We start from the raw sequence: 19377 nt of genomic DNA on the forward strand, positions 1-19377 counted from the left end.
TCATTACACAGTCATTCATTAGTCATAAATGGCACGAATCCCGTCAGCGTCAGCTGTCAGCCTGAGTCAGCCATGATTGATCACGAAATTCGATTTCGAAGGCTCGAACCTCGATTCTCGAACCGCTCGAAGGAGAAGGGTCATCTCTAGGGGCAAAAAAATCGTGGACAATTTCGTAACTGATACAACTAAAGTTCCTAGAAATATATCAATTCTCCAATCGGAGAATACATACGTCAAAATGTCGGATATTGAGATTGCGCAGATGGACCTTCCATCGGGATTGGTTACGAATGATCGTTCCTCTAGTTACGTACCCCTACTTCGCTGTGTCAAGTGAATTCTGTGAATTTAAAATGGTTTGAAGTTTAACGTCTTTCTGTGCCCTGTACATACGACGCATCTTATGTGTGTATACGTCCGTACTCTTGCGTGTCAACAGTCCGCAACAGCCGCCGGAACGGCGGGAACCCTCGCGTGCCCTCGCGCTCGCATTGTCTTTACGAGACCGGTAGAACTTTCTTCTCGGTTCTGTCACGTTCTGTCACGCTCCGTGCGAAAACTGCGAAAGCACTCGATAGTCGAGACCGACCCTAAAGGTAAGCATGTCTTGACGCAAAACGATTTTCTTCAATTCCCTTGGATTCCTCTGTGAGGATTGTGAGGCTAACAAACATCTCAGGGGGGTCAATTGCTGTAGATATGGTAAATGTGGATAGATGTTGCGTTTCAACGATAACGCAGTTCGTGCAACAATCTTCCTTTTTTCTCTTTTTTTCCTTTTTTTTTAAGAATATACATAGTTTTGTTTTTTTATTCCTCTGTATCATTCCTACAACGTTCCTTTTGTCGAAACGTTATCTTACGTTCAACAATTATTTGTTTGCCTAATGACGGTAACGCGGCTGAATATTTGTTTCGCAACTTTGCAATACCCCGACTTGACTTGTTTTCCTCTTTTTCTTCGGTGTATTTTCACGAACAACGGTCATACGACCGTCGGGATCCCTTGGTGAGAGACTTTTTCAAAGACGTTGAAAGTGTGTGTCGTCGGTGTAAAAACTCGACTATAACTATAATATTATTTCATGTCGGAGGCTACTACAGCAAAATGTATAAGTGTTGTAACAAACATGGCTAAACAGCGCGACAGGAGTGATAACGTTATATATGTGTCTTCGATGCGTCTGATGTACCTATATTGAATGTAACATTTTCCTATAGATGTGCGACGATACTGTTCGCGTCGCTCTACGTATCCGTCCATTGGTAGAGAACGAGCTAGAGAAAGGCTGTCAAGCATGCTTGGATACAGTCCCCGGAGAACACCAAGTTCGCATATGCAATACCGACAAAGCATTCACGTACAATTACGTATTTCCTCCTCACGTTGGACAAGAGGACTTTTATAACACAGCGATCAAACGACTCGTAGATAATATTTTCCAAGGTAAATATTTCTCTCACCTTTACCAATCTCTGCAAACTCAACTTTTTCGATAATATATATTGCCCTTGCGCGTTGCGTTAAAGGTATATAAATAACGGTTCTCTTTCTTTCTTTATCAGGCTATAACGTTACGATACTGGCATATGGACAGACTGGTAGTGGTAAGACCCATTCCATGGGCACCGCGTACACAGGTGTGGGAGAGAAGGGTATTATTCCGAGAGTTATCTACGACATATTTGACATAATTGAATCCAAGGAAGACTGGAACTTTAAAGTTGCAGTCTCATTCATGGAATTGTATCAAGAACAATTGTACGATCTCTTGTCCGACAAGCAGAAAAGTCAATCCATCGTAGATATTAGAGAGGATGGAAAAAGCATAAGAATTGTTGGCGTAACCGAGAAACAAGTTGCGAACGCTCAAGAGACGTTGGAGTGTTTGGCCCAAGGTTCCATGGGTCGCGTAACGGGAGCTACCGCTATGAATGCGCATAGTAGTCGTAGTCACGCAATATTTACGTTATGCGTACGCCAGCAAAAGAAAGATGATCCGTAAGTAATTTTCAATCTCTCGCCTCGCGATAATTCCTACCGCTGCATTTTTTCTTTTCCTGTCACGTCTACCGCGTCTATCTTTTATCTTGCGTCGCCAAATTTGTGAGATACGTCGATTTTTTATTTTTTTTCAAACAGGAATTCAGCAACGGTGGCGAAACTTCATTTAGTTGATTTAGCTGGATCCGAACGGAGTAAAAAAACTCAAGCCACCGGGGAACGGTTTAAGGAGGGTGTAAATATAAACAAGGGTCTACTGGCTCTAGGGAACGTCATCTCGCAACTCGGTGACGGTGCCTCTGGGACTTACATAGGATACAGGGACAGCAAGCTTACCCGATTGTTGCAAGATTCTTTAGGCGGCAACTCCATGACGCTTATGGTCGCCTGTGTCAGTCCAGCCGGTTGGTATTCGCATGCTAATCTCTCCTGTCTAATCTGTCCGTTTATCTGTCTAACTAGAGTTGCGCCCATTCGTATCTTAATGTATTTCGTTACGAAAAATCGATTTGCAGATTATAATTTGGATGAAACTCTTAGTACGTTGAGATACGCCGATCGTGCGCGCAAGATAAAGAACAAGCCGATCGTGAATCAAGATCCGAAAGTAGCGGAGATCAATCGCTTGAACAACGTGGTTCAGGAACTGCGGCTGGCCCTTATGAGTCAAGAACTCGGCATAACGTGTCCCAAGGAGCATGAGGCACTCGAAGAGAAATATCGCGTATTACAGCACAAACTCAGAGACATGACGGAAAAATTAAATTTGAATTTAGGAGAAATTGTAATTATGCACGAACGAGCGGAAATGGCGGAACAAGCTCGAGAAAAAATTAGAATTGCCATGGCGTTATTATTAGACGAATTCAAGCAAGTTTTACAAGATTTCGATACTTGTTCTGAAATCGATGACGAAAAGCGTAATAAATTAAAAGCGATATACGAAAGGATGTTGGGTAAGAGCTCTTTTCGCAACGTGAACCGTCGCAAATAATAAATTTTGGTGCGAGTCTGTAACTCTTCTCTTATTTTATCCGCACAGATATCCAAAATGATGAAAGGAAGGCATCTGAAGAGCTTATAAATCATGAAATATCCAACTCCAAAAATTGCGTCTCGCACGTGGCGGAGGATGTAGCGGAATGTGTACGTACAGAGGAATCGAACAATGTCGAAGACAGTTTGGATTACTTTGACAAAAAGGAAGAGGAACACACCTTACGGCAAGCGGAGCGAAACAACGAGGTGCAAAATATTAATAAGGAACTGGCGCTTAAAGAAAGCCTCGTGTCGGAACTCATAAAAAGCGCCACGCAAGAAACTGCCGAAAGCCGTAAGAACATTATTGAGATGGAGCAAGAACTCAAACGGCTACATGCGGAAAAAGATGAACACTTACAAGCGGTACACGCGCACAACGTCAGCTCCAAGTAAGTCGAAAGTTGATGTAATTGGCGAGACGCCCTAATCCCCTTTACTTTACTCGGAATTCTCTTTGCGCACAGATTGGCTGAGACGCGTCGTAAAAAGGTGCAAGAATTGGAAAGAAAGATAGCGGAATTGACACGCAAGTGCATGGAACAGAACAAGATAATCAAGGGGAAAGAGAAGCAGGATCAAAGGATTAAAACTCTCTCCAGTGAGATACAGTCGTTAAAGGAAACGCGAGTCAAGCTTATCAGGCAGATGCGCAACGACGCAAATAATTTTACAAAGTGGAAACAATCCAAGGAGAAGGAAATCAATAAATTACGGACACAGGATCGTAAGCGTGCTTACGAAATGGTACGCATGAAAATAGAACATAATAAACAAGAGAATGTCTTTAAGAGAAAAATGGAGGAGGCCTTTGCAGTTAACAAAAGATTAAAGGTACGTTTCTTTGCCGACAATCTATCCGACGGGGGTGGCTTGCTTATTAAATAGATTAGGAAGGCTCGTTAGAAGCTTGCCTTTGCGTAACATTCCGTCATTACGCTTCTATTAAGCTAGGTGACTTTGTGTAACACAGGGCGCATTGGAGATGCAGAGAAAGGCGATACAGCGTCAGGAAAGGAAGGCTAATAGCAAAGAGGAGATAAAAACTTGGATGGCTCAGGAATTGGAAGTATTAATGGCCACCGTAGAAGCGGATTATTCTCTTGAAAAACTGATGCAAGATAGAGCTTCGTTGGTGCATCAATTGGAGCAACTTAAAAAAAATAGCGATCCCGATGAAGAGGAGCTCATGACTCTTACCGAATTCATAGAACTGCGTAACGCACAAATTGCAGATCTGCAGCAAAAGATTCTCGAGTCAGACCAGGGTAAAATCTCTTTAAGTTACGCGAGTAACTTTATCGGGCATAGAGGTAGCGAGCCGGCGTTAGACATTACGCGTTAATAAAGAAAATAATTCCGTTCTTTCCTTTAGAAACTAGGACAAGTGCCAGATGGAATATAATACGTACAATAGCGGACGCCAAGGCGGCATTTGAAACGGCATTCCATATAATTACGCAAGACAGGAAGCAACAATGTTACAAGTATGACGAATTGAAAGTTAGTATTATACATACACGTGTATAATTTTTTTTACATATTAAATAATTTACATATCTAAAATACGCACTCGATTAAATTAATTACAAAGGTAATTTGTGACATTTCAGGAGAAGTATCGGAACTTGGAAGCGCGACTGGAGGAATATGAAAAACGGGATAGAGTAAATGAAATGTCTCGTCCGCGAGATACGTCTGACACGTCCTCTAGCGATACTGAAATTTTGACAAAATCTAAAAGACAGGTAATCGAATAAAGAATTTTACATAAAGTAATGTCAGAAACAAACATGTTCTTCGAGTGTGCGTTTGCCGAGAAACAAGTTGAGAGATCACGTCATCGTGCGTTTTAGATTTCAACAGAGAATAAGTTAAATACAAATGAAAGATCATCGTCTAAGAAAAGAAAGAGGGAAAGTAAAATAGAGGTAATCAACGAGAATGCTTACTTATCGCACGATGATAGTTCAATGATGGAGGACGATGTAGATAAAGATCCAGATTGGAAAAAGACACCGCTTTACAGTCGCATACAAAAGTTGCAGGTAAATTTGTGTTATATATATATAATATAAGCGTCGTCTACAATGGCAGCAGGAGTATGCAGTGAGATGTAAGCAGTAAGCTATTGACCAACCACAGTCGATTATTCTTAAATTGTAAAAATCCCATTAGTCAATAACTTACTGCTTACGTCTTACCGTATACTCCTGCTGCCATTGACGACGAGGTTTTTTCGGAAGCTATTTTACAGAAGTCTTAATCTTAACGACAAATGTTACAAACGTCGCGAATATCTCACGGTACTTTTCCATTTCTGCACAGTTCAGTTTTTTTTTCGTTATCAAGTAGACAAGTGCAAAAGAGTTACGTACTTAGTATAATTGCGTGAAATTATTATTATTATTTTTGAGAGGGGGAATTATCTTTTTTCTTTGTCTTCTTTATTCTTTAGAATAAGTCAAAACTCTCCATTCAACGATTGACTTTTAAAATGGAACCCGATTCGAGCCCGATAAAGTGCGCTTGTAAAACTAAATGTGCTACGCGGATATGCACGTGTCGCAAGAATGGAGTTACTTGCAACAACTGTAGCTGTGACTCGGAACAATGTCAGAATAAAGACAAACAGAATGTAAGTGTCATACATATTACCAATGTATGTATCTATCTACCTACCTACCTACCTACCTAATATATGTACGCGCCATCAATTTTTACTTGTACTTTTCTTTTCAGTTGCGTACTACGCTATTTTCAGATGTCATGGAGGACGAACCGAAATGTGATTAGAAAAGAAAAATCACATCTTATCTTTTTTTTTCTTTAATTGTGAAAAAAAAGTACATTTAGGTACTTCGTAGCGCATCGTGTTCGATATCGCGTTAAATATTGTACAAAATCCAATTTCTCGTTTCGTAGACATTTATCTCATTTTTCACATTTCAGCATAAAGACGATAATTAATTCAATTGTATAGGAAGGAATTGTGTATAGGAATTTGTTTTCATTTTGCGCGTTTCGTACAAATAATGTTAATCATAAATTATATAAAAAATATAAAGCCTAATACCGCATTGTCCTTCGGCGTTGAAGTATCGATTTTATAATCGAATGTATCATAAACTCGGGTGAATCGAGTAAACGTCCGCGTTGGAAACTTTCTCCTTGATGTTCACTTTTATAACTTGAACGATACACCTGGAGTAGAAATTTTCTCTTCATTCTGCGCGATTAAATCGCGCAAACGTGAGTAATCTGAATCGTGGATCTAACAAAGCTCAGGGCAGAATCTTGAAGGACATTTAGGTAGTTTGTCACAATGAAATACGGATATTCGACTGTACTTGATAATAAATAAAGTGGAAACTTATCAATTTCTTCCGACCGATAAACCAAGACCTTTCGACGAATCGTGGTTGTGAGTTGTGACGATCCTGGCTGATCCTGGCGTCCCTGGCGACCGCTCGCGCGCCCGCGGCCCGACTGCACCGACTGGCGCGGGCGCGGTTGGCCGCCTAGCGGCAGCATTTTACGACGTTACCACAGTATATACAGTAGCGCAACTCTCCTGATTTCTTGTTGTCTAAAATGGAGTGCGCATGCGCGAAATAAGTAAGCGCCCACTAACCCCATCTGAACGTCGTTCTCTGAACTTCTTTCTCAATTGCTCTTCCTTTCTCCGTTCTGCTTCGCTCCCTCTAGAATTTAAATGGTCAGTTAAATAAATGCCTATCTGTATTGGAACAGAAATTTGGAGGGAATTAGCTCAATTAGTCACTGAATGCTATTGAGAGCTGTTAGAAGTGTTTGACAGACTCTGAATACGTTTATGTGATTAAAGTGAAAAGAGTTTACAAAGTATAAAGACAGTGAAAGAATGAAGTAAAGAAAAGTGAAGGAAAGTGATAAAAGTGAAATAAATGATAAAAGTGATAAAAGCGAAGGAAACATAAAAGAGAAATTTTTTTCTAAGGGAATAGTTAACCTATATAAATATTATATAAGTTTTCAATTCTCTTGGAAGCACTTTGATCTTAGCTTTGTTTCAGGTGTTGCTGCATATAATAATTAAAAATAAATGCGATAAGAAAGCCAAGCTGTGCAGTACCAGAGTGCGTTAAGAAGTTTATTGATGTGCAACGACATTTTTTTAAATTTCCAAAGGAACAAGACAGGTATAACACATTGCTTTATATAATATTATTATTTTTTATATAAATTATATTGCTTCCTCATAGAAGAAGCTTTGTTTTTGTAAAAAAAAATTTTTTTTTGTTTTTCTGAATGCGTTCAGAATGTTCTAAAACGTCGAAAAATTGCAGTTTTAAAAAATATCTGTATGCATGTATGTGTGTGTGTGTGTGTATGTATGTGTGTACGTGCCAAATTTACCGAAATTTCTTTAACTCCAGAACTAATCAACCAAATCTTAACGAATTATATATGAAATAGGGGTAGAAAAAACTGAAGAATATAATAGAATTAATAAAAATTGCTAATAATCAAGGGGTTCTTTTTTAATAAAATTTTGAATTTGCAGAAATGATTGTTTATGCTTTAATTTCCGCAAATTTGGAGATATCGATCTATTTCTAATTTTATTATATTTTTCAGTCTTTTCTACCCCTATTTCATATATAATTTGTTAAGATTTGGTTGATTAGTTCTGAAGTTATAGAAATTTTGGTAAATTTGCTCTAACTTCCGCAAATATTGAGATATCGGGCTTCTTGATAGTTTTTAAGTGTGCAAGTAGAACCCTTTGCTCACAAAGCTTCTTCTATGAGGAAGCCAAAAAAATAAATACTAATAATTATATATTAAATAAAATAAAAGTTTCCTCATATACATTAAATTTATACATTAAATGAAATAAGCTTCCTGTATAATAATGAGGAAGCAATGTGCAAGTTTGTAATTTGCACCCATTTTTTTCAATTGTAATGTGTGCATTACTTTGTCATTGGTAAAATGGTACAACATTTACAGATGGCTGCAATGGGTACGAGCATGTAGAAGGCTGGATCTAGAACCTAAAGGTCCAGAATATGCCCACCAGAATTGTCGTTTGTGCCATTTGCATTTTGAAAACAAATGGTACAAAATTAATAAAGTTAGGGCTCGTCTTCACCCAGATGCTGTACCCACTATATTTTTTGGACCAGGTTTTCAACAACAGTGAGTTTTTACTAACAAATAATTATTAATTTTACATATTTTAATTTAATTAAATTAGTTTTGTTTCATAAAAAGTATAAAATTGAATAATACTGGTATAAGGTGTATAAAAAATAATAGCAACAATATCTAACAATATTTACATTATTTTTTATGTATTATGTGAAAGTAACATATAAAAACAAAATAATTAAAATCTTTTAGGGACAACACAGCACCCGAACAAACAACACAACAAAATGAGGAAAATGTGGTTAAAGAGAAAGTAGATAGGTATGCTAAATATAAATGTTCTATTTGTTATAATATTATATTTTATAATAAATATTATATGATACATATATATATATATATTTTTTTTGTTGTTGCAGAAATACATGTGCTGAGGCAACTGTTGCAGAAATGCAAGTGCAAGAAGATAATAGGTAATTTATATTAATAAGAGACTTGTTTACGTTTATTAACAATAATGGCTAAAAGAAAAAAAATTGTATATTTTCAGCAAAGCAGAAACTTCACAAACAATCGTCCCAATTATTGTCAGTGACGTAGAAATAACTCAACCGTAAGTTTTTCTTTACTAATTTACAGTTAAACATGTATTTTTATTTTCTTTATTTGTTACGTAATAAAAGTTTTCTTATAAAATATAATTGTCAGGATATATGTAATTTATTTATTAACACTTTATATTTAAATTTTTTTTAATTTTAGATTTTATTTAATATTATTTTGCTGTTTTTGTCTCTTACAGCAAAATAGTTACATAATTACATATATCATATTTAAAAATAATCTTTGTGCTATGATCTAACGTTTGGAATATATTATAGGAGCACATCCACTATCAAGAAGCCTGCAGTTACGACTAAATCGTCTGATGATAGCCCGAGAAAAAGGAAATTGCGAGAGAAATTCCAAAAATTAAAGGCGCAAAATAAAGTAATGCGTGAAACAATCCGACGGCTTCGTATGGAAAACAAGAAGAAAGCTACAAAAGTTGAAGAAGAAAACGAATTCGATCAACTAATAAAATTAGGCCGTAAGTTATTACCGGAAAAATTTAATAGATTATTAGCGGCACAAGTCGACGCACAATTAAAATGTAAACGTGGCAGAAGATATGATCTCGAATTTAAGAAATTTGCTTTATCATTATTTTTTTTAAGTCCACGAATGTACCGGGAATTGAAAGATTCAATTGCATTGCCTTCTGTACGTTCTCTACAATTATTTACGCAAAAATGGAATATTGAGCCTGGTATAAATGATAAAATTTTTGAAGCACTTAAATTAAAATTGAATACGTTGCCTCTTGTAGAACGTCATTGCATAATATGTGCCGACGAAATGAGTTTAAAAGCTCATTTATTTTATAATATATCACGGGATGAAATAATTGGTTTCGAAGACATTGGTGATAAAAAATCATCTAAACCTGCAAGAAGCGCTTTAGTTATTATGGCACGTAGTATTGCAGGTAATTGGAAGGTGCCTATTGTTTTTTGTTTTGTAGAAACTACATGCCATATGAACTTTTTAAAAAATCTGATATTTAATACAACAATTAAATTAAGAAATACAGGTGCTATGGTGCATGCATTGGTTACGGACATGGGTTCTAATTTTATACAACTGTCCCGTGATTTAGGAATATCTACACAAAATTCAACTTTTTCAGTTAACGGAGAAAATTTAGTTTACATTTTTGACACTCCACATTTAATAAAAGCAACCCGAAATAATTTGTTAAAACATAATTTTGAATTTAATAATAAAGTAGCTTCGTGGGATCATATTAGACAGTTTTATATGCAAGACGTCAAACAATGGATAAGAGCAGCTCCTAAATTATCAAAAATTCATATGAACCCAAATAACTTTATAAGAATGAAAGTTAAATATGCCGTACAAGTACTTAGTAACCATGTATGTGCAGGAATGTGTACACAGATGTCTGTCGGTCTTCTTCCGACTAAAGTCGTTGGAACTATAGATTTAATTGATCATTTTAATAAGTTGTTCACCGGCCGCTCGACCGAGTGCGTGAACCAAATGTCCGAACCTGCGGTTCCTCTCGTACTGAGCAGGATTACTATCGCAATGACTGGTCATCAGTAAGGTAAAACTAACCTGTCTCACGACGGTCTAATCCCAGCTCACGTTCCCTGTTGGCGGGGTAACATGGAAAAATTTTTACCGGAAGTGAAAAACAAATGCAGTTTTTGCAAGAAATGTCAGATCTTATAAAAAGTATTAAAGTAGTTATTAATAATAATAATGGTAAATATGTAAAAGTTAAATGCTTTGAATGCTGGCAGATAACAATTAATAGCATCATTCAGCTTTGGGAAACATTAAAAAATCATAATTTTCCATATCTCCGAACACGTAGATTGAATCAAGATTGTGTCGAAAATTTTTTTGGTTCTGTTCGGAAACAAGGCGGTAATTGTCTTAATCCGACACCTATACAATTTAAGCGCGCCTTTAAAAAACTTTTTAGTACAACATTATTAAAACATTCAGATACGCAAAATTGTGCTTCTGATAATGATGATATGTTAAACCTTATTGGAACGTTAGATAATAACAAAGAGTCCACTGTTTCGGAATTTACTGCTTCATCATCGGCGCATAACATTTTAAATATTCCGACTCATGAATATCGTTCAATGGATCTGCCAGAAGAAAATGCATTTAAATATGTTTGCGGATTTTTAATTAAAAAATGTACAGCAATACATTCTTGTGATATATGTACAAAATATATGAATGATAATATGGCTGTCTTAGATAATACAACATTATATTGTTCTTTTCGAGCCTATGAAAACGAAGAAGGAAATTTGTTTGGGAAATTAAACATACCAAGTAATGACTTTTGTTATTATATTCATAAATTAGAAGAAGTATTTGTAAAAAATTTTGAGAAGAATTGTTTCCAAAAAAATATTGGCAATTATTTATTCCAATTAACACAAAATATAACTTTTGAACCGCCATGTCCAAGTTTCCCTACTTCATTTTTAATAAAATTATATCTTTGTATGCGTATATATTACACATTATCGCTGCATAATAAATCGTGCAAACGGGTTACCACAAAAAATAGGAAACTTTTAAACGTTTCCCATTTATAAATTTTCTTCTTATAATGTTTAATTGTCATGTTGAGTTATGCGTTACGGGCATATTTTAATTATTGAGGCTACTGTTTTATTGATTCTTATTCTTATAATGGATTGTGATATATTACTTGCCCAGTATTGTGTGTTCATTTATTGCATGTTTTGTTATTTGCTTGCAAATAACATTATATATAACTTTGCGTGTTTCTTTATTGCATTTTGTTTATTTTCAAATTATATTGTCTAACTTATATTGTATTTAATAATGTATTGATTGTATTGTTGCGTTTTACATTTTAGTTTTAATTAATGGCAACATGTATGTGCAATTTTTTCAGTTGCGTTAATATTGATATTGTGTTTTGATATTATGCGTTCATATTGTGCGTTGAAATTATGCGTTACTATATATGTATTAATAAGTGTGCATTAATAGACTTTTATACATTACGTTACTTATTAAATTTTATATTGTGTATGTTATATAAATTAATGTATTCGTGTGTGTTAAATAAATATATATGTATGTATATATATATGTATGTGCGATGGTGCATGTGTATTTGTAAAGGCATGAATACACTGTTAGTGATACATTAAATTAATTAATTTTTTTTTTTTTTTTTTAAGTTCTTACATGCCTCAAGGATGAATAATCAAAAGGTTATACGAATGAAAAACTTGGAGAAGAAATGGAGCTTACTAATATTACATTTTATAGATTCCTTGTTTATATTTTAAGTATTTTTTGTTCTACATTATTGTACAGTAATTATTGTAGCTTGCACTTTTATTGCCCTTTTCTTTTTTTGGGTTGTATCGAGGTGGATCGAGTAGCTGAGATACAGATCAATGAAAGAATTGTACAATAAAGTGTATTTAATGTATTTTTTTGTTCTGTTTCTCTGGTCTGTGTTGAGGTGGATCGAGTAGCTGAAGCATGGAGCAGTGAATAAATTAAAAGAAAAAAGACTACAATTTGGTACTACATAATATGTAATTTCTTATGTATTGTAATAAAGATACAATTTTATTTTATATAAAAAATGTAGTTTTTTTATTATATTTATTAATAAAACATGTACTTTTAATATATTGCAGTTATATTTATTACGGGTATATTCTTTTTGTATAGATATACTCCCTTACAGAAATTTAATACTGTAAGTGATTATTTGGCTAGTGATTAATTACTACTCATTTTGAGTATTAAAAGTACTGTTTTTAATGATTTTAATACTCAAAATAAGTAATTAATTACTAACCAAATAATCACTTACAGTATTAAATTTTTATATATAAGGGCTTAAAATTATTTTAAAATGTAATATTAACATATCATCGTTGTATTAAAATTAAAATTTCATTTATCGCATTTTAAATTAAGCATGAATATATATCTCATTTTTATTTTGGATGCATAATTAAAAATCATTTATTTATTTCATTTAATGTAATAAAACTATTTTATATTAAATATTTTATAATTATAATTGTTTTCTTATAAGTATAATATATAAAATATTATATTTTGCTTTTCGGTTGTTCAATACATGTTATATAACATTATATTTTCTAGTAATTTATCTCAATACATTTATATTATTCAATCTGCACAATCACATTTATATAATTTTATTTTTTTTCATTTATGAATTTTTTATTTTTATTTTTAATACATAATAAATATTTATCTTCATTATTTTTATTAAATTCAGATTAATTTCATGTAAAAGTAGAGTGAGAGCGGAGAAAAGAAGAGCAATTGAGAAAGAAGTTCAGAGAAAGGCGTTGGGCGCGTTCAGCAAAAGCGCTCAGTAGCATAGCACATGATTGGCTCTTATACTTTTAGACCCAACGAATCAGCGTAGCGTGTCGATAAGACGACACTCAACAGTTGTGTCTGCTGTACGTGGCCGTTTAGTTGGTATTAGTGGGCGCTTACTTATTTCGCGCATGCGCACTCCATTTTAGACAACACTAACTTCAAAGGCGCCGACAGAGAGTTGCGCTACTGTATATACTGTGACGTTACCACTCACGTGGTCACGTGCTCTAGTCACGTGTTGTGCACAATGTGGCACCGCGCGCACGCGGCCGGGTCAATCGCTACGTAAAGAACGGATGGCTGATTGGCCCTGGCCGTATGGGTGGAGCCTAACCGCCTAACTCTCCGCCCGGTGCCATTGGTGCCATTCAATCACGAAGAAGAAGCTGATTGGTCAATGGTCATGGTCTCATCGGGGATGGGGATCAGAGCAGTGCTGCTTAGTGCCGCTGGCTGCGCTGCACTCTGCACTTTGTACCGCACTGCAACGACTGCAAACTGCAACCAATTCATCAGCTGATCGGTGCTCGGGCCGTTCGGTCGTCCGGTGTCGGCAGCATTTGCAACACTTGCAATTTCCATTCGCATATTTGCAATTGGCATCGGTGATCAGTACTGACTAGTGGATCGGTAGTCAGTAGTAGATCGGTACTCGGTACGGTATTAGAACATAGCGAACGAGTGAATGAGTGGGTGCTGGGGCAGTCTGGGCGCACCCGGGCGAGTGGCCGCCTTCGTCAGGATTTTCGAAACGAGTCTCCGGTTCTCCAGTTCTCCTCGAGAGAACCAACAAATTGAGGGCTCGGGGCTCGCGTCTACGCGTCTACCCATCGTTCGATGTCGAGCGTAACGCGTCGTTACGAGTCGGGCACTAGCGATATGCGATGGAAGACGCGGCTGCTCCGGCAGCTGTTACGCCGCCGTTAACCGCGTTACCCGAGACCGAGAGACTCGTCGGACACTCGTCGGGATTGGGAATATTGAGAATACTGGGATACCGACCGATCAGATCTCTCTACCGTTCGATTGTTAAATCTCGCCCCGTTGCAACTGATCTAACGTCATGGACGGTACCTGCCTTCGTCAGTTTGTCACAGCATCTATCAAAAATTTCCTGCAACTACAACGGATCAAAGAGTAAGAGACCCGAATACGGACTATGGAGACGGAGTATTAATTAAGCGCAGCGAAAGCTGAGCTTTGAAAGTGTTGGAAATCCTACTTTTTATTATGTTTATTTATTATGTCTGCCTTTCGAGAGAGAGACACGCCTCGTTATGTTACCTTTATAAACGTAAACATAATCGTGGGCGATGTTAATAATCTTTATTACATGCAGTTCTTCAAAACTATATACAAAACGGAAGAAAAAGAATTAAATTGGGGCTCCCCTTTAAAGCTTGCTAGCCCATTTGGCATTACCATCTTGTTAAGTTAGATTAGGTTAGGTTTAGGTTAGGTAATCCGCTCTCCGCTCATTTTTTAATATTTTAATCTTTATCCTCTCGTTATAGTTTTGCATTTTTGCATCCTTGGAATTCGTCTGGACGTTTGGCACGTAGCATCTGTTTATACGCAAAGTAATTTATATGTGCATGCACAGCATGCATGAGTCAATGACGTATCGATGATGTTGACGCGGTCAGTCTAACCGACGACCGCGATTAATACTTGATCGTGTTGTACTTCTTATGTGTATATAAACGCGCGCGAGAAATCCAACTGATATATGTGCGGTATCGCTGTCTCTATATTCTGTACAGTTATTGTGGGTAATATTGTTATCGGTCATAAAGCTCCGCGAGAGTAGTCGTTGCCTTGCTACTGATTGTGGGCTACCCACTAGTCTCAGTCCCGGTCCCAGCCATGGGTCGTAGGTCACGGGTCACGGGTGACTAAACAGCTGTGATAAATGTACGTTATACGCATGCATGCCACGTTTTGCCATAGCTACGGTAGTTAAGAATGGAATTCTTCTCTGTACAGGTGGATACGATGTGCGAAACAAAGGACCAGTCGCATTTTTCGCAATACGTGAGAAAAGAGAGAGAGAGAGAGAGAGACAGAGAGAAATATATTATGCACTTTAATCTCGACATCTTATTATTATCTAATCGAACAATTCCGCGTTCAGTTTCTCCATTAACCCTTTCTTGCAATCGTATGGCTTTTACTCGAGCTTAAAAATGATAGAAAAGCATGCATATATCGAAGCCTTGAGGCTTAAGGTAGAGTGTGAAACCTTTAACGGAATGTACTAGCACCGCTTGTAGGAGTAGAGATGGAGAGAGAGGATCGGCATCTTCGAGCGGCATGAGGCGTCTTCTACCATTCTACCGATATGAAGACGCGGAAAGAAATCCTGTGTGTGTCGTATGTCGTAGCGTGGATTACTTGGTGGATTACAGGTTTCCTCTCTTCTTAAAGTAGTTCAGCAAGCAGGTATCTCGCAGTTGATATAACAACTCGTGTGTGTCACATGTGTATGTACATATATGGAATTGGAAAAATAAGCTTAAGCTCTCTATGCCAGGAATGTATCACTTAACCATTTCATCATTCACTATGCTTTTAATCTACTACTGTACTGTACCATATACGTGTAATCAAAACCTACACAGTAACATGGTATAGTATATATATTTTTAGAATTCTTTAATTTCATTATCTGCTTTGCACGGATTTAACTGAATAGTCTTTTGCGTAATAACTAGGTAATCCTCTTTCGTTTTATGTAACAACTGCTCATGTTCCGTGATTTCTTGTGACGTAATAGTTTCCTGTCGCGTCAGCGCCGACCGGCAAAATATGCCATTTGCTTCATTCGATATCGTTTTATGATGAAATAAATTGTATATACATAGTAGCATAGAATATTTATTGGTTTTTATGTTGTCAATTCGCAATATTCGCATCTAACGGCACAGCACGATTGCACGAACGTATGTAGTTTCATGATTTTTAATAATTTTTCCATAATTTGACGTGCAATTTTTTTTATGAAAAATTTCCGCGCGGAGCTTACAACGGAAAAGAGGAGGCGCAACCTGAAAACGAGATATGCAACTGTGAATGTACTTGCAGGATAAAGTGGATGAATCCGAGAGCATGCACAAACGAGGCGTATACTCCTACATCCATTGAACACATGGCAAATGTGGCGACTCACGGAATATGGATTGTACCTTCGGTAATCGGCAGTATCGAACTGGTACGGCGTTCAGCGACATGGGCTCAGTTTGTTTCCGCTTGCGTATACGGCACTTCCTTGATCCTTGTCTTTGCAGTGTCAACTTTCTTCCACAGTGTGCACTACTGCAATCACAACAGGTGACACAATTACATTATTTGACCGTTATTTATAATCACTTGTTCCTACTCATTGTCACAATTAATACTTACAATTAGTTTTCCTTTTTTCTCTCTCTCTCTCTCTCTCGACACCTTGCGTCACGTAACATGGTAAACGAGGTAATATTCATCGCGTATGATATTTTAGACAACTAAAAGATGCGTTGCATCGTTGCGATCGTGCTATGATTTACATCTTCATAGCGGCCAGTTACTTTCCATGGTTAAATATAGAACATTTCCCAGACGACGAGCTTTTGTTCGCGATGCGATATGTCGTCTGGATCATGGCTATAATAGGTATCCTCTACCAGCAGATCTTTCACGAGAGATACAAGATGCTCGAAACTATTTTCTATGTGGTTATGGGTATTGGACCTAGCGTCGCGATCCTCAATGCTGTAAGTAGCGAGTAACGTTGTCTTCGGATTACCCACATTGAATCTCTCATTTTTTAAGAGCGCGAAAACGGAAAATTTTTCGCTCGAGCAAGATAGATACATTTCAAATAATTTGGCTTCGAATAATCTTATTAATTAAAGGTACATCGAATAATTGACGATAAATCTTTTTACAGTATAACTATTACAATATTACGGAATTGAAATTGGGTGGACTGATATACGTTCTTGGCTTAGTATTTTTCAAATCGGACGGCCGTATACCTTGCGCTCACGCAATCTGGCATCTTTTCGTAGCTGCGGCGGCTGGATTTCACTACTATGCGATTCTGAACCACGTGTTTCCTGAAACAGGCCCGACGAATCTTCTTGGACCATCTGGCACAAGTATGCCACAATTATCTAACGTGCTAAAGCCTCATGTGGAATTATAGGAGTTGTATACTATTGGAATTGTATACTATTTTCTACACTATTTCTTCCAAATGCTAAAGATTCTAAAATGTAGTTTCATTCCCAGTTTTAAAGAGTAAACTCTGTATATTTTCTTTTATCTTTTGATAGACAGATTTATCTTTAATTTATGTCTATTCGGAGTTTTTGATACGAACAAATTTATTTTTTAATCGTGATTTGTACCTGCTCGTGCTAGACAGCTACACATTTTTTCATAATTATTCCAAATGTCGGTAAACTAAAACCATACACACACACGCGCACACACAGAGTGTGTAAATATATAAAGAAGACTAGTGAATTGTGTATATGTATTAAAAAGAAAGGGAAAAGAAGATTTTTAAGTACCTGACGGTCATATAAGACGACCTCTATTCATATATTATGAATGTGTTGTGTATTAAACAAAAGGAAACATCAGATATTACATTAGCGGAGATATTAATATGAGTCAGTTATTGCTAATTATATGACGAGTTTGAATATACATTTATAGCGAACGTTGTATCTTTCGTATTCGATTTAATGTATCCATTAGTCTCGATATCATTCATGAACGATGCCAAATTATTGTAAAAAAGAAAATTGCATCATGTCTGTACTTTTCCAAATGCAAGAATATTATAGAATATTTTTGGGAAAAACATTTTGTTTTATACTTCATAAGTTTGATAAAAGTCTCTACATTAGGATCTATATAAAATGTAGATTAACTTAGTATTAGCTTAGCGACAAATGGAAATCAAGTTGACTGAATACACATCTTTATTCTCTATTAAAAGGCTTTCTGTTTGCAGATTTATTGTGCCAAAATTAAATTAAACTCGCATCTTTATCTAATATAGGATTTCCAACACGCGCCATTTAAATTTTGTGATGGAAAAAAGAATTGAATGTTATATTTGTATCATACAATACTTTGGCAAATATTTTAGTATGTAATCACGAAAAAGCAAAAATACTATGTGATAAATCAGGGTTGTTTAAAAAGTTCATGTTCTGACCTACATGCAGGTGTGAGATAGGGACTCCGGTGGTATTTAGTATATATCCTTTCTACATGTTCTTGTAAAATTTCAGCCTAATTGATTAAGTTTTTCTTTTTGTGCAAATGTGATAAGCGTTACATGGTGAAAAATGCACTCGTAAAATATCTGTTCCTGAAAGGCATGTCTTCTCAGCACATTCACGAGAATTAAGAGAGAGAGAGAGAGAGGGGGGGAGGGAGAAATTTGAGATCCGATTCAGATGTGATGGCTATTGTCGACAAGTGGTTGGACAATCAGAACAAAGATTTCTATGCCAGAGGCAGCAAGAAGCGCTGGAGCACCAATGGGCCAGGTGCGTTAAAGTAGGAAAGAACTACGTTGAAAAGTTATGATAAGAAGATGTCAGAAAGTCTCCCGGATATAGGTCAGAATATGGACTTTTTGAACAATCCTCGGACGCAATTGAATAAAATCAGGTAATTCAGTATATAGTTGTGGTACTTGTAACAGTCATATTACAATATATTTATACATCATAAAATAACTTGTGCATCTGTAATGTGCATCTATAAACATATATTACAAAACATTCTAATTTGTACTTCCATATGTGTACACATTAATTGTGTATTTAAAATTAATATGTACAGTAATACTTATCGCGTCGCGTAAAAGAGTCAACGGTCGGTCTCGCTCCGCGTGTACCTACTTGGAGCGAGACACTACCGTGTCTCTTGATTTGTATGTATTATAGCGTGTAGCGCGCGCACACACACACACACACACACACACACACACACACACACACACACACACACACACACACACACACACACACAATGTATAGAATGTACAATACTGACAATTTAAAATACGAAAGTCTTGATGTAACAAAGATATTAATTTGCGATACATGTATACCGTGACATCGCAATGACAAGCAAAGTACAAAATGATGATCAGTTACGAGTTATTCGCTGTCTATTTTTGT

At 36.3% G+C, this 19377-nt stretch overlaps 2 protein-coding genes and 1 long non-coding RNA gene across 10 annotated transcripts in view; 2 read left to right on the forward strand and 1 right to left on the reverse strand.

The window, feature by feature from the left end:
• The window catches only part of Klp3a (kinesin-like protein 3A), a 25286-nt gene extending 18857 nt beyond the window's left edge, over positions 1 to 6429 (forward strand). For 2 of the 3 annotated variants that reach the window (XM_077407397.1, XM_077407398.1), the window contains exons 2-13: positions 1225 to 1450; positions 1570 to 2005; positions 2147 to 2412; positions 2524 to 2964; positions 3051 to 3438; positions 3514 to 3880; positions 4020 to 4314; positions 4422 to 4549; positions 4660 to 4794; positions 4903 to 5094; positions 5505 to 5684; positions 5789 to 6429. In XM_077407397.1, coding sequence (XP_077263523.1) covers positions 1225 to 1450; positions 1570 to 2005; positions 2147 to 2412; positions 2524 to 2964; positions 3051 to 3438; positions 3514 to 3880; positions 4020 to 4314; positions 4422 to 4549; positions 4660 to 4794; positions 4903 to 5094; positions 5505 to 5684; positions 5789 to 5842 — 3108 coding nt within the window. In that variant the 3' untranslated portion in view covers positions 5843 to 6429. Of the gene's footprint in view, positions 1 to 457; positions 600 to 1224; positions 1451 to 1569; positions 2006 to 2146; positions 2413 to 2523; positions 2965 to 3050; positions 3439 to 3513; positions 3881 to 4019; positions 4315 to 4421; positions 4550 to 4659; positions 4795 to 4902; positions 5095 to 5504; positions 5685 to 5788 lie in introns of those variants that run through there. The other variant, XM_077407396.1, reaches the window with a different exon arrangement.
• A 159-nt stretch (positions 6430 to 6588) lies between these two features.
• LOC143898089 (uncharacterized) lies at positions 6589 to 13394 on the reverse strand. The gene is made up of 3 exons (XR_013257094.1): positions 13208 to 13394; positions 10364 to 10398; positions 6589 to 6750 (listed from the first exon to the last, which is right to left on the reverse strand). It is a non-coding gene; the product is annotated as an uncharacterized LOC143898089 (long non-coding RNA).
• A 270-nt stretch (positions 13395 to 13664) lies between these two features.
• Positions 13665 to 19235, forward strand: LOC143898086 (monocyte to macrophage differentiation factor 2). Of its 6 annotated transcripts, XM_077407209.1 has the most exons (6): positions 13667 to 14326; positions 14704 to 15103; positions 15176 to 15223; positions 16274 to 16519; positions 16689 to 16941; positions 17118 to 19235. In XM_077407209.1, coding segments are annotated over exons 2-6 (807 nt in total). In that variant the 5' UTR covers positions 13667 to 14326; positions 14704 to 15101; the 3' UTR covers positions 17376 to 19235. The 6 variants fall into 6 exon arrangements, with proteins under 6 accessions (XP_077263332.1, XP_077263335.1, XP_077263334.1 ...); XM_077407206.1 differs by lacking the exon at positions 14704 to 15103 and having other exon boundaries at positions 13665 to 14326; XM_077407208.1 differs by lacking the exons at positions 14704 to 15103; positions 15176 to 15223 and having other exon boundaries at positions 13672 to 14326.
• Positions 19236 to 19377: the final 142 nt, after the last annotated feature.

Source organism: Temnothorax americanus, unplaced genomic scaffold (assembly GCF_048541705.1).
Source record: "Temnothorax americanus isolate GAGA-0224 unplaced genomic scaffold, ASM4854170v1 Scaffold22, whole genome shotgun sequence".
NCBI lineage: Eukaryota > Metazoa > Arthropoda > Insecta > Hymenoptera > Formicidae > Temnothorax > Temnothorax americanus.

Coding starts and splice junctions, on each gene's coding strand:
- LOC143898086 (XM_077407206.1), top strand. CDS start 14,253: ATGGACGGTACCTGCCTTCGTCAGTTTGTCACAGCATCTATCAAAAAT. Junction 16,520..16,688: donor CACTACTGCAATCACAACAG/GTGACACAATTA, acceptor ATGATATTTTAG/ACAACTAAAAGATGCGTTGC. Junction 16,942..17,117: donor GCGTCGCGATCCTCAATGCT/GTAAGTAGCGAG, acceptor ATCTTTTTACAG/TATAACTATTACAATATTAC.